The following is a 15216-nucleotide window of genomic DNA, read 5'->3' on the forward strand; positions in this document are numbered from 1 at the left end:
TTTCCCTTGGATCAGGGTCCTTTTTGAAAATTTGGTACCAGCAATAATAGTAAAGTTTTCAGATAATTAAAATAAGGTTATATGTTCTTTCTCAAAAGAACTGTCAGCAGACACCCCCACACATTTTTTTGCGTGTAGATGAAAAAATTTCAAACCAGAGAGACAAATTTCTCAAGACTCAAGAAAATCTAGCACAATTTTAGAAAACCTACAGCCATGAATAATCCTTTCTCTCTGCAGTCATAAGACAGCATTAACCAGTTTCTTTTCTTCAGCTCCAAAAACATCACAAAGAACAAGAACACGTCGCCCACGTCCACGTCCCAAACATAAAAGCACACCAAGACCCGAGACACCTCAGACCAAACTAGGTAAATATGTGGTTGCTGGTGCCTACGGACCCCTGTTAGGTGTGATACTGTGGTAGAAGTGTAATTACTCGCCGCCTAGTAACCCTGTGGTCCTTCAGGATGGTGTCCAAGTTACAAATGTTCTAGTCAGAATGAGTCACTTCCTCATGCTTCTTAGGACCTTCTTGGTACCTTGTATTTTATTTGTTTCTCTCGCCATTCGATTACATTTTCTCTTTGACTCTGGCTCAGCAAACACTTACCTAGTTGAGTATCTAACCTATTTAGTCCAGTTCATCTCTTATTTGATGAACCGCCGCATTAGTATTGTGAGGAATAGTTTAGAAAAAACAAATGACTTGGCTTCATTGAGTGAGGATGCTGCTCTTGTGTGAAATCGTTCATAAATGGGTAGAAAGGAATACGGGCAAAGCAACTTACTTACTGAGTTTTACCAACTGTTAGACACAGTTTATTCTTAGAGAAGTGAAAGATCCAAGGCTGATGAGTGTAATGTGGACCTTGAAATGTGTATAGTTTGTAGATTTGTTGGAGGAATGAGGAGGAATACCATAAACAGAAGAAAGAAGGTACCATATTTGTGAGTGACAACAGAAAGATAGGACTTAAATGAGAACTTGATTGTGAGAAAGGAGGAAAGCAATGTTTACTTGGCTGCTGCTCAGAAATTGTGGACAGCGATGCTACTTTTTAGTGGGTCCATGAAGAGGACCTTGAATGCCTGACTTCAGTGACTGGATTTGAGCTACTAAACCGCAGGATACTCTCCTATCCTCCCCGGGTCAGCTCTTTTCTGTCCTGATAGCAGAGAGATGCATTGACATGTTTTTCGGACTGAATGAACCTTTGTATCTTGCTCTTTTATAGGCCTTTGTTTGGACGGAGGTCTTGGCCTTTTTCCAAAGTGGACTCTCAACAAAAAAGAGCCTTGCCTATTTTGATTATTCATTACCAATATATCAACAATTGCATCTATCATGACATAGATTCTAATTGTTTGTTTTCCAATATATAGTGTTTAAAATTATACTTTCACATTATTTTCTCATAATTGTTAACCATAATGTTATTAGACAGATACCTAAAGATTTCTCTGAGCAGAGTCTTCTACTGTATTGTAAGGTAATATAAAAGCAACACTTGTAGGTAACTATATGGAGATTTTATAACATCATGTACCTTTGTACCCTCACCTCAGAACTTTAAAAATTTTGCTTTCTGGCAGTAGAACCAATGCTACTCTGGTAAAATTCATTTTCAAGAGAGCTTGGTGACTTTTCTTACACGTTTAACATTTCTTTTATTATTATTATTTTGATCATTTCTAGCTACAGACTTTGAACCTATTACTCCTGGGACATCTTTAGGTAATGATCCTTTATACCCTTCAGGATGTGTTTTCTTTATTCGTTTTCATACTTATCTGTGGTGCTATAGAGATGATGATGTCGTAATTTGTTGTCATCTTATTGCTGTATTCATCTTAAAATAGAAAAGGCCTTCTTTCTAACATTAATGTATATAAACTTTGAGACAGCTATTGACTCCATCTCCCAGCTTGTAATTGCATCACATCAATCTGAGTCTCTGTTTACACTGTGCTGTTTGTTAGAACTGGGGTCCAAATGTGATTTTCCATGTATCCTTTATTTAGACCACCAACAGAGTGTCAATTATTATACCTTGAAGTTTCTTTGAGCATTTTACTTTCTATAGTTCAAGATTTACATGATTTTTGTTTTATTTTACTAATGTTTCATCTAATTTTGTGTCATTTTTCTAGTAAATTATCAAGTGGAAAACTTGCCCAAACTTACTTGTTTTAAATTATAAAAGGATAGTACAGGATGGTCTGAACTTCTTACATACCATCACAGTTTAGCATGATTTCTCATTAGAGGTGGTTTCAAGGAAATGATAATTCCTCATCTTCATTTCTTAAACATAACTGTTACATAATTTTTAATCTTTAGAGAATTCTCAGTTATAAAAGAAAACCTGTTAATCTGTTAAAGGAGAAAACTTCAAACTAAAGTAACAAAGTTTTCTCCACTCAAAGAAACTGGTAAATTTTAGAAAGCCTAGAACCTGCTTATATCATTCTATTCAGAGTTATTGAAGCCATTGGCACTATATTAATCCTAGATTTTCTTCCTTCAGCTCCAACAACAACAACAACAACAAAGAGACCCCGTGGTCCACGTCCCAAACCTAAAACCACGCCCCATCCAGAAGCACCTCAGACTAAACTGGGTAAATATGATTTCTGGTTTAAGGAGTCCAAACATTCTATCCCAGTTGGAACCCTGAATTCTGTGCACATAATTGGTACATGTCTTACATATCTCTTAAGAGTGGAAGCTACTCTTATTATTAATCCCTTCCACGTCCCTGTAACTGTATTAGCAACTGTGAGACACATCAGAAGTAGTAATTCTGTTCTATTTCCCAATTATTTTGTAAACAAAAGCTGTTCCTGCATAAAAAGATAGAAAATAACATAAGGCAGTGTGTATACAAATATAAAGTAATTTCTCAAAGAGTACAAATGCTATATGCTGGAAATGTAAATATTTGGAACAGAAAGAGATCAAGAATAATTAGGGGAAACATCAGAACAGAATTTGGATGAATGGAAGGTTGAGGAGACAAAGGCTGAAAATAGGAAATGTGCTGAATGAAGCTGGTGACCAGATAGACGATGACTTATTCATACATTCCCTTGACTGTACCCATAGAATGAACTAAAGGGGACTAGGATGTCTACTCAAGAGCTTAAATTTGATCCAGTTGGCTTCAGTGATCCCTATTTCTACACAGGACCATGCTTTTTCTGTTCTTAGAACTGAAGATAACCTAATTTAAAATGATATCACAAACTGATAGGTTGTTCCTTTGTTTATTAAATGCCACTGTTTTCATTAAGGACTTAGTCTCTTAGGGGGTATGGTCTCAGCTTCTTTTTGGCTGTCTGTTCTGTGTTTGGTGGACAGACCTTGGTGTGACCCCCTACAGCCTCCACCTCTCACCTCCCACCCCTATAATTCCTGCCTTTTATGTTCACTTTCTGTATAATCCATCCTTTCCCTCCCTCTCCCCTCTTCAAAGCCTTGTTTTTACTGGTAAGATGAACTTTCTGACATTTTATGCATTCACAAAAATCTCTTTGATTTCTTTTATTACTTTTGATCAGTTCCTGCCACAATCCCTGAACCAGTCAGTCTTAGGACCGAAGCTCCAGGAACAATAGTAGGTAATGATCCACTATGTCCATCAGCATCTGCTTCTGCTCATTTGAAGCCCATTTCATCACCATCATAACCTCAGCTTCTCCTGCTTCACAAGACTCTTGTCATTCTCTATTGTCATTCAATTATTTCTTAATATATTGGAGTCTTAAAACAATTCATTTGGTACTGAGACAGTCAAGTATGAACTTAGCGTAGTATATATATTCTTAAAGCAATGGGTTTGAATTTGTAGCATCTCATCCCCATGTAACCTTTTAATCACATTCTGTGTTACTGAGTTTCAAACACAACAAGTAGGGTTGCAAGTGGGGTGTCTGTCCTTGATCTAAGCGAGTACATTGTCACAACTGTTATGGTGTGATGTAATTCTTGCCCAGATCTAAATTTTTACATTTTTATGACCTGTGTGACTTTATGTTGTCATTTTAGGCAATGATATGGTCTTTTTTTCAGTAAGGAGTGAAATAGAAAATATACCCAAGGCCAGTAAATTGAAATTATGTGTCCCATCATTAGTATAAAATCACCCTACCCCTCTCCCACCATCACTATAATACAGTAGGTTTTTGGAACTTTTTTTCATGTGGAAATCACTTTTGAGGATCTCCTTGATATATCAACTAATATTTCTATGTGATTTTTGTTTTTCATAGTAATATAATTGACAAATAGAGGCAATAATAAAAATAGTGACAAATATTTCAAAGTCAAAAGAAAAATTTCCTGAAACTCTATAGCAAGTATAATCCTATCCACAGCTTCTGGAACTCAAACCACTCTACTAACCTGAAGTTTTCTTCCTTTAGTTCCCAAAGTGCCTCAATGAATTCATCATCCCCATCCCAAATCTAAAACCACACTGAGTCCTGAAGCACCTCAGGACTCAGGTAAATGTGTCGATTCTGGTTGAGGAATCCTGGAGCCCATCCCTGTGGAGTCTAGAGAAAGTGAAGGGGCAAGTCGGGATCAGCAGCCACTTTCACCCCCACAGTAGGCAAGCGGAGCATAGCTGGATGGATCTTAGGTGGTAGCTGAATCCCTTCCTTTTTGTGAATTAGAATCTTCTCTCTAAATGTCTGTTTCATTGGCTTATCATCCGATGCTATTCATCCTTTATATATTGAATGTGTGTAGTGGACTGAAACAGCTGTGCAACAAACATATACTTGGGCAAATAGATTATTTCTTGGTAACTGTCTAGCTTGTATACATCATAGTACAGATCCAGGCAGGAGTTGATAGTATTTTCTATAAAGAACAAGTTAGTAAATACTGGGGGCTTTGTGGCCCCAGTAGTCTGTGATATCTATTTTCCTTTTTCTTACAACCACTTAAAGATGGAAACGGGCTGTATGAAAGCAAGCTATGGGCAATTTGGCCTTTGGGCCATAGTTTGTCAACATGTCACTTCAGTCGTGTCCGACTCTGTGCGACCCCATAGACGGCAGCCCACCAGGCTTCCCTGTCCCTGGGATTCTCCAGGAAAGAACACTGGAGTGGGTTGCATTTCCTTTTCTAATGCATGAAAGTAAAAAGTGAAAGTGAAGTCATTCAGTCATGTCCGACTCTAGCGACCCCATGGACTTCAGCCTACCAAGCTCCTCTGTCCATGGGATTTTCTAGGCAAAAGTACTGGAGTGGGGTGCCATTGCCTTCTCCGAATTTAAAGAAACAATCAGAGTGGACCAGAGTAGTTAAGAAGGACTTGAGCACTCAAACTGTTATGGATTTGGATGACTAGGGAGCAGGGAACAAAGAAGTTCAGAAAAGCAGGATATGTAGGGACCAGTGAGAGGAGACAGAGGCTTCTCTGTCAGGCTTCTAAGTGTGGATCAGAACATTATACTGAAGCTGCTGTTATACTGAATGGGCTCATAGGGCCAGTAGAAAAGGGTTTTTCACTGCTGGGCTTAGGAGTTTGAGTTTCATGTAGGAATCATCAGTATGGGAGGCTTTCCCCAGGCACATGATAAAAGGATACAGCTAAACCACAGACTGAATGGCTGCCCTTTATCTTGCTCTCTTAAGTACTCCAGCTGGGCAAAGCTTGTGCTTTCTTTCCAAAGATCAGTTTTAGCAAGATGGGCATGGTCTACTTTGGTACCTAGACTAGGATCATCACAGAATGAGAAATTTCACAGGCACTTTTCAGGGACAGTTACCTGATTATAAAGACAATCCTTCCTGAGTGATAAACTGGTACCTGAGTGCTGGGAAAGATGGAAGGCAGGAGAAGAAGGGGGCAACAGAGGATGAGATGGTTGGATGGCATCACCGACTCAATGGACATGAGTTTAGGTGAACTCCGGGAGTCGGTGATGGACAGGAAGGCCTGGCATGCTGCAGTCCATGGGGTCGCAAAGAGTCGGACTTGACAGAGTGACTGAACTGAACTGAGTGCAGATAAATCATATCCCTGTGAGACTGTATAAATGTTTAACATTTCTTTTTTATTGTTATTTTTGGTCAGTTCCTGCTATAGTCTTTGAACCAGTTACTCCTATAAAAGAGGCTCCGGAGACAGCATTCGGTAATGCCACTTTCTGCCCTTTAGCAAGAGCTTTCCCTACTCATTGCCAAACTTCTGCTCATTCCACTCTGTTGCCATTTAGTTACATTATTTATCTTGTGAGAAAAATATGCATAAAGCAAGTTACCTCTCGTTCTAAAGAGAGCCATGCCTGGATCTAGTTTGGGATATCTTCCTATCCTGTAACATATTTAAATTTTTCTTCATACCAGTTTGTGTTTTTAGCTCAACCAGAGTTCTCTGTTAAGGTAAATTTCACGTATTTATTAGAGTGCCTGATCCTGATCCATGCTAACCAGGCTGTGACACGGAAGTTCCTTTATACACCCTTTGTACACCTGCCTTTTTTATCTGCCTGTTTTGTTGTTGTTTTAACATTTGTGTGATATGTTTGTAGTGATTTGTCTACCAGGTAACGTGATCAAGGCTAATAAGTTTAAATAGTAAGCCTCATCCTTAAGTTGAATCTGACTCCCCCTTACTCTCCACCATAGTTTAGAAATGACTCAATCTTTTTAATGTAGTCTAGGAGAATGTGATAAAAATATTTATTACCTTCATTTTATGTATCAGCTTTTTCCCCAAAGTATCATCAGTAACAAAGCAAGATATACACATAGTCAGGGCAAAATTTTCACCCTAGACAGATCCATTTCTTGAAACTGAAGAAAATCCATCAAGCTTTGAAAAACATGAAGGTTTTTTCAAAAACCTGTGATTTTCAGAAGCATAAGCTTTAAAGTACCAAGTTTATCTTTTTCTACTTCCCAAAGCATCCCAATAGACACGTCATTCACAATACAAACTTAAAACTACTTCATGTCCAGATGCAGTGGAGGTTATACCAGACAAAAGCAAAAAAAAAAAAAAGGGTTCTTGACTTAAGGAGTGTGGTAGCCTGCCACTGATTGAAAATGGAAACCTATTTACCTCCTAGTGAGGAAACTATGAAGAGTCCTTGTGCCTTCAGAGCTGGTGAGAAGTTCTTGTTTGGAAGATACATAATCTTCTCTCCAAGTCTGGGTAGTAAGAGACAGGTTTGCTTCTCAGTCTGCAGGCTAGTTAAGCACAAACATTTTTCCTATGTGAACATCCTAGAGAATTAGAACAGTGCAGAGTGTTATTTCAAATTCAAGATTTTTCTGAGGTACACAAACATTAAGTATAGATTTGTTATAGCGAGGCTTTTTCATGGGCAGTGTGTAATCCAAAATGGGTACTTTGGGTCTATAGTTCTTCCCTAGTTGTTGGTGGAGGGAACCCAAATTCTTTCATCTCATACTTGCTTGGCAGATCTTTAAAAAATTAAAAACCAACGTGGGCTTCAGTAGAGCGGAGAAGGAGTTTGGGTCTTGATGTCACATTAGAATTTGCACAAGTGGGTAAGTGAGAGTGAACAAAGATGAAAAAAAGGATATGCTTAGAGGCAACCAGAGGGAGCAGAGATCCTGCTTTCTCTATGAGGCAAATAAAGCATTTTTCTTGGGGATGATGCACTTGAACAACACCATGCGAGGTTGGCTAAGACTAGTATCGTTCTTAATAAGCATCATAATATCTCTTCTTTCCACACTTGGATAGTTTTCCCTGTGCTGAGAGTGGATCCATGGACTAAGCAGCTTCCCCTTCTCGAGTCTTCTTCTCTGGACAGACGTCACAAGACCTTTCCAGAACTGAGTTCTCAGCAATATTATCAGAGCCATTCTGGGCTATTTGTCTAATGGTTGCTTGGTTATTTAGGAACTTTTTCTGCAACCATAATTTGATAACATAGTAGACAGTTTCTTTATTCAGTGTCCACAAAAGTACAGGTTAGTTTTTCACATGCTTTTTGAGGGTTGTTAGAAACGTATTTACTAAATACCTAAGAATGTCCTAAAGGCTACCAGAGCAGATGCAGATAATCAAGCACTAATTACAAGAACTGTTTCCCTCTGGTGCTGCTAAACAGAGACCAAACATAATGGCTATCTCATGAGATGAAGAAGTCCCTAACTACAGTTTGGCCAAGTGTGAGCACAGCAGCTGATTTCCCTTTCTGTTAGTCTGACGGGGCTGCCATAACAAAATACCGCAGACTGGGTGGCTTAGACAACAGCTCTTGAGGCTGGAAGTCTAAGGTCAAGGCATCAGCGGGTTTAATATGTCCCAGAACCTTTCTCTTTGGCTGTGTCTTCATATGGGCTTCTCTGTGTGTGAAAGCTTCCCTGCATCTCTCCCTCTTCTTATAAGGACAGCAGTCCTTCTGGCTTCTGGTCCCATTCTTATGACCTCATTTAAGCTTAACTAAATCTTTAAAGGCCCTAGCTCCAAACATAGTCACACTGGGTTTTAGGACCTCAACATATGAATTTTGAGGGGATACAATTCAGTCCATAACACCCTTCATTCAGAAATTTTAAAAAGTATTCTAGAGATAGTATTACACTGACAAGATTCATTTTGGCATGCATGTTATAGCTATTCATACTTTATTTTTAAAAAAAAAAAAACAACAAACCTCTCTTTTGTTTGTTACTTCAGTTCCTGTTACAGACCTTGAACCTGTTACTTTTTCAGCTGAGACATCTGGGATCACACTAGGTAATGACGCTGCGCCATTCTCCTAGTGCTGTTGCTGCTCCTCGTGCAGTCCATTCAGTCTCCATCCCCATCGTCTGCTTTTCTTCTTTCACAAAATGACATCATCATCCTCTACTGCAATTCAATCCGTCATCTGAAGAGTGTCAAAGCCTCTTTAAAACAGTGTCCCGTTGTTTTTATGACAGCAGGCGTGTGTTTAGTTCAAAAGATTTACCTGCCATGTGGTGCATTTGAAATTATCACATTGATTTGTGCTTTGTTGAGCAGTGTTCTGTGTTAAGTGAAAGCGAAGTCGCTCAGTTGTGTCCGACTCTTTGCGACCCCATAGACTGTAGCCTACCAGGCTCCTCTGTCCATGGCATTTTCCAGGAAATAGTACTGGAGTGGATTGCCATTTCCTTCTCCAGGGATCTTCCCAACTCAGGGCTTGAACCCGGGTCTCCCGCATTATAGACAGACGCTTTACCATCTGAGCCACCAGGGAAGTTCTGTGTTAAAGCTGAGTTGAAAACAAATTTGGATCTCTTTTTTCTCCAGGCTGATGAGCAATAACAACTACTCTTAAGTTCCTTTGCACATCTTCTACATTTCTAGATTTTTTAAAAAAACTATTTGCATGGTATGTTTGCTTCTTTGTTGATGTTTTAAGTAATGATGTGTTTTACTACCAATTTGACAAATAGGAAGTTTTCCAAATCTGAAATTTTAATTGTAAAGCTTTTCCTTAGTGTGACCCTAACCTCCCCTTCCCTTGCACCAGAATTGAGTCTTCCTTCTCATTTTTTCCCTCAGAGAGGGACTAATGTGAGTATCTGATTACAAGTGCTAATTTTCATGCCTTGAATAGGTAACTTGACCCTCAATGATGCGTTGGCATAAAAAGAGTGAAAATTTTAGACTACAGTTTCATAGAACTTTTAAAAATCTAACAGGTTTTGGAAAAACCTCTCCTCAGTACCCAGAGCCATAAGATATAGAATAACATAAGTCTTTTCTTTCTTTAGCTACTACCAAAAGATCACAAAGACCTCGTCGTCCACGTCCCAGACTTAAAACCACACGAGGCCCTCAAGTACCTCAGACAAAACTGGGTAAATGTGCAATTTGTTGGTTTAAGGGTGAGCCCTAGTAGCCTGTCCCACTGGGGACCCAAAACTCTTACTCTTTCTAAGTATGAAGTTATGAGACAGCATTAGTAATATCTCCTCTACCACGTATGGAGGAGAACATGACTGTGTAAGATACAGTTGGTGCCAGAATACCTAATTCTTTCTATGTGAGAGTCATCTTTGATATACATTTAGTAAGTTTTTACTATAAAATTCCACTCAGATCTTAAAGATAAAACTTATTTAGCAGAGTCAATATATTCCATTCAAGTAAATAAACAAATTGAAAGTAGCTTGCAAATTCCTGGATCAATAGTAGCAACTGTGGGTGATATGCCACGTCTGGGAGACTTATTTTACTTCTAAAACAGTAAAGTCGAGCATATGTTTTGATGAGACAAAGGGAAAAATCAAGGTAGACTGGACTTGGCCCTTGGCCCTTAAGGTTTGGGCCCACTACAGGATTTGTATATGTGGAGGAAAACATGATCCAAGACAGAAGGACCAGGCATGTGGTGGAGGTGGCAGAGGTGGGGTGGGGAGTTGCCTAGAACAGACTGTCCTACTTCTTAGTGGTCCAAGCATGGCTACTGATGATGCTACATTAGGATGGACCCATCCAGCCAATTGAAAGAGGATTTTGAGAACTTGATTCAGGAGCTTAGATTTGAAAGACGTCAACAGTCTTTGATTTCCATTTTTTTCCGGGCTTAGGCCAGAAAGATGCTCTACCAAATATTACAGACTGAGTGACCACCATATCCTGCTCTTTTATGTGTCATGATTTGAACAGAGATCTCTGACTCTTTCCATAGCTGAGCTCTTGGCAGGACAAACACCATCCACTTCCATGATTAATTTTTATATCTATTTCAAATGTACACACCATCTATTATATCCATGTTAATCTAAACATAGGATGTGCTCCTTTTCAGCTTCCACTGAAGTACAGGTTGATCAGATTACTTTAAAGACAGTTTTTTTTTTCTCATTTTATATTAGGTAAATGCCTGAAAATATTTTCTAGTGCAGAGTTTTCCATATTGGTTAAAATCCATTAGTTAAAACCTAGGAGAATTTCATGTTGACTCAAGATAGTTCAAGGCTAAGCCTAAGACTGACCATAACTATTGCTTGGCTGAAGAACAGTCATCTGCTCTTTCTGTTATTTTTTGTTTGTTTGTGGAAGGAATGATACACAAGCAAATCTTGATGGGGTGCAAATGTTCTAACTTTTCATATATTTTTAAATCTCTTTGCTTTACTGTATTATCTTTTGGTCAGTTCCTGCTTCAACCCTTGAACCTGTCACTCTTAGAACAGAGGCCCCCGGAACAACATTAGGTAATGATATACCGTGTTTTCAACAAGCCTTATCCTGCTTATTGTTGGGCTCAGAGTTTCATCTTACTCCGTGTGACAGTAGTTTTATTCTTTGTGGCCATTTATCTACATTCTTCTTAAAATTATGAAAACTCTTAAATTATCTGTTGTTTTTAATAGAATTAGCCATAGGTGAGCCTACTTTAAGATATTTGCTGGGTAACCTGTTTGAAATTGTGTCATTCTGTGTTTTGTTCAAGCGGTGCTTGTGGTTAAAAACTGGTTTTCAAACACATCACAGATCTGTTTCTTGTCTAGACAGATAAAGCCATCAACAACTACTCTCACAGGGCCAAGAGGATCCATTCTTGGCACATCTACATTTCTACCCTTTTTCTATTTCCTTAGTATTTTGTTGTTTTGTTTCCATTTAGGTAGTAATGTGTTCTTATTTTAATAGTTACATAGAACATGTACCAGAGATTGAAAGATTAAATTATAAACCTCACATTTAGTTTGACTGTCCTTCATTATCTATTGAAATTTAGCAACAGTCCTTAACCTTTTTGTTGCCCAACCACACTGCTCTATGAGAGTTTGATTATAATTACTAATCTTTATTTCTTATATTAAAACTGATTTTTGTCTTCAAAAAAATCTTCTATGATAAAAGAAGATACAAAAGGAATTTATGTATGTGACAAAAATCTCAAACTAAAAAGGTAAATATCTAATAATATCAAATAAGATGTAGAAAATCTAGAGTCATGTTTTTGCTTCCCATAGGTTCCAGAACCCTGGGTAATGTTGTTATGTAATAATACAAGAATTTCTTCCTTCAGCTTCTAAAACATCACAACAGACAATTCATCCACATCCCAGACCAAAAACCACACCAAGTGCTGAAGCACCTGAGTCAAAACCAGGTAAAAATTTTCATGGCTTAGAGTTCCAACAACCTAACCCAACAGGGTGACGAGTAATCTTAGTTGTTGGGAGTAACCAGTATGCCGCCAGAGACTAAAGATACAACTCAGTATTGAGTTGCAGTTCCTACTCTAGAGTTGGCAAGAAATGCACAGTAGGGGGAGATTTGTATGGCAGCCTTATGCCTCATACTTCCTCTGTAAAAATCTCTGTTGCTGTACATTTTATTAACTGCCACTTATCTTGTGAAAATAAAGCTTGTCTAGAAAAATTAGGCATATTCAGTTCAAATTGATAAACACTAAGTGGTCGGGAAGATCCCCTGGAGAAGGCAATGGCACCCCACTCCAGTATTTGTGCCTGGAGAATCCCATGGATGGAGGAGCCTGGTGGGCTACAGTCCACAGGGTCGCAAAGAGTCGGACACGACTGAGCGACTTCACTTTCACTTTCAAGTGCCTTCAGTAGCCTCCCAAGGTGCTATTGTATCAGATGTGGAAGATGTGTTTTTAGTCCTAAAACCTGAAAGACAGTTAAAAACAAAAGCCTTTACTTGGTAAATAAAATAGAAGATGGCAATATACACATCTATGAAAATATAAGATTGATATTTGTGTGCTATCAACAAGATGTGCTAGGTACATAAATCTTCGGGTCAGGGAAAGATAAATTTAGAAAGAATGAAGCCTTACTTATTTGACTAAGTATAAACATAATGCTAGATTTCTGATTTATATTCACTTAAAACTTTGATATAGCTCCCTTTACTCTGGAATCTAGTATTACTAACTAGGTTACTGCTTAAAGTCTAGAGAGCTTATTGTTTTAGTGATTTTACAAAATTTGAGGCTTGAAACTTCTAATCCAATTCTGAGAATATAAAGAAATACTATGATACTATGTTCTTTAAAAAAAAACAGGAAATTAGAACTGATTCAAATGTATTCTTTTTAATGGCTGAGTAATACTCCATTGTGTATATGTACCACAGCTTTCTTAGCCATTCATCTGCTGATGGGCATCTAGGTTGCTTCCATGTCCTGGCTATTATAAACAGTGCTGCAATGAACATTGGGGTACACGTGTCTCTTTCCCTTCTGGTTTCCTCAGTGTGTATGCCCAGCAGTGGGATTGCTGGATCATAAGGCAGTTCTATTTCCAGTTTTTTAAGGAATCTCCACACTGTTCTCCATAGTGGCTGTATGTGATGCAATATTATTAACTGAAGTACAGATTTTGTTCCAGTTTCACAAAATTTTATGCTAGTGTCCAGTATTTGTTTTCATACCTTATTCAGCTTTCCACATTGTATTTAGTTGCACTGAGCAGCTTCAGCTGCGTGCAACAAATTCTGATAAATTCTCTTTTCATTCTTATTCTGTTAAAAATGTTTTCTACTTTTCCTTGTTATGGCTTCTTAAATACAGCCATCATTTTTAAGTAGACATTTAATTTCCAAATATTTGGAGCTTTTAAAGTATGTTTGATATAAATTTCTCATTTTGATATTAATTTCTAATTTAAATACATTCTTTTCTGCAAAAAAATAAAAAGTGGTGATACTTGTTGCCTTGAGCTTAACAATCATATATTGATATATATGTATATACATTAGCAATCATTATATGTGTATATTATGAAAGAAAGAAAGTGAAATCACTCAGTCGTGTCCAACTCTTTGTGACCCCATGGACTGTAGCCCATCAGGCTCCTCTGTCCATGGGATTTTCCAGGCAAGAGTACTGGAGTGGGTTGCCATTTCCTTCTCCAGGGGATCTTCCTGACCCAGGGATCGAACCCGGGTCTCCCACATAATATGTATATATTATAAATAATTTTAAAAATATATATAGTCAATGTTATAAAGTTTTTCATGTCAGTTTCTACCATTTATATTATCCATATTATATTTTTATATATATTATATATTATCTATAAATATGTTTTGTTACTGTTCTTTTTATTATGAAAATAGCAAATATAGGAAAAAATGCATGAATCATATGCATTTACTAATGATTATAAAAATTATATGTACAATTTAATAAATAATTAAAATAGAAAAAGTAAAAACAAGAGGTAACCTTTTTGCTTTAAGAAAGCATTCATTAGAGAGGAAAAAAGAACAGCAGAAAGGAAGGTCAAAGACAAAGTGAAAAAGTACATGATGGGAAAATTCAAATGTCTGTAATGACCAAGTGTATATTGTAAATGAGCAAAAAGGACTAAAAATGAGACAGTATAGGAGTAGAGACTGGGGCAAACAGGAAAATTCCTTCCTCATCCACACAGTTCAGCTATGACTTAGTTTTGCTAATTATTGCCATGCAGACTATTTCTAGACTTTCCAATTTTTTTAGGGTGTTTCCAAAATTTTAGTTTATCCAGTAAAATATCCCAGTTTTCAAACATCACATAGGTCAGGCAAAGCACTTTTACTCATCAGATTTAGACTGTGCACTGTTGTGTAACTATCTCATTCTTTTACAAATGAAATTTAGGGACTTGTGATTGTGGAAAACAGCAATTACATTGTGAGCTGAAGGTTGAAATCTGATTGTGGGGAACTTCATATTAAAAGCCTTAACTATTTTCCTCTGCAGTTTACAGAGAGGTTAATAAAAGATTTATGTGGATTTAAAAATTACATAAAAATTTATTTTAGTTATTCCAAAATTTACTCTGGTTTCGAAAGTTTCCAAGCAGTCACTGTTTCTTCTCTATTGGACAAAGAAAAAGATTGTCTCAGTATTGCTGATTTTGTGGGATAACAATAGTTCAGGGGCATTGACAATGAAAGCTGGAATGTGCCCAAAATAAAGAAAGAAAGAAAGTAGAGCCTTGAAATCATCATGGGACATAGATGAGTAGAAAGATGGAAAAGAATTAAATCAGAAAGAGTGGATATAGGTAGAGACCAACCAAAGGAGAAAGTCTAACTGTAATATATAATACAAAGGATATCTGATTTCAAGGTGGTACTCAAAGCTTTTCTAGATCTTGGTTGGTCCACATCGGACTCCCAAGGTAGAGATCTTTAGGCACCTGATGAAGCCATTGAGATTTGATCAAGTATTTATCAACAAGTTCCTCTTTGTTCATGAAGACATGTTCTTTCTTTG

General features: G+C 37.6%; 1 protein-coding gene across 50 annotated transcripts in view; it reads left to right on the forward strand.

The window, feature by feature from the left end:
* The window catches only part of ABI3BP (ABI family member 3 binding protein), a 300988-nt gene that overhangs the window by 174960 nt on the left and 110812 nt on the right, over positions 1–15216 (forward strand). For 43 of the 50 annotated variants that reach the window (XM_086409787.1, XM_086409340.1, XM_086409524.1 and 40 more), the window contains 9 exons: positions 276–371; positions 1700–1738; positions 2532–2624; positions 3565–3624; positions 6093–6152; positions 8676–8735; positions 9740–9826; positions 11129–11188; positions 12010–12093. In XM_086409787.1, the coding sequence (XP_086265913.1) occupies positions 276–371; positions 1700–1738; positions 2532–2624; positions 3565–3624; positions 6093–6152; positions 8676–8735; positions 9740–9826; positions 11129–11188; positions 12010–12093 (639 nt within the window). The remainder of the gene's footprint in view (positions 1–275; positions 372–1699; positions 1739–2531; positions 2625–3564; positions 3625–6092; positions 6153–8675; positions 8736–9739; positions 9827–11128; positions 11189–12009; positions 12094–15216) is intronic. The other 7 variants (XM_086409449.1, XM_086409627.1, XM_086409763.1 and 4 more) reach the window with 2 other exon arrangements.

The sequence above is a fragment of the Bos grunniens genome, chromosome 1 (assembly GCF_055505025.1).
Source record: "Bos grunniens cultivar Pamir isolate PY7600 chromosome 1, Bosgru_T2T1.0, whole genome shotgun sequence".
Lineage (NCBI taxonomy): Eukaryota > Metazoa > Chordata > Mammalia > Artiodactyla > Bovidae > Bos > Bos grunniens.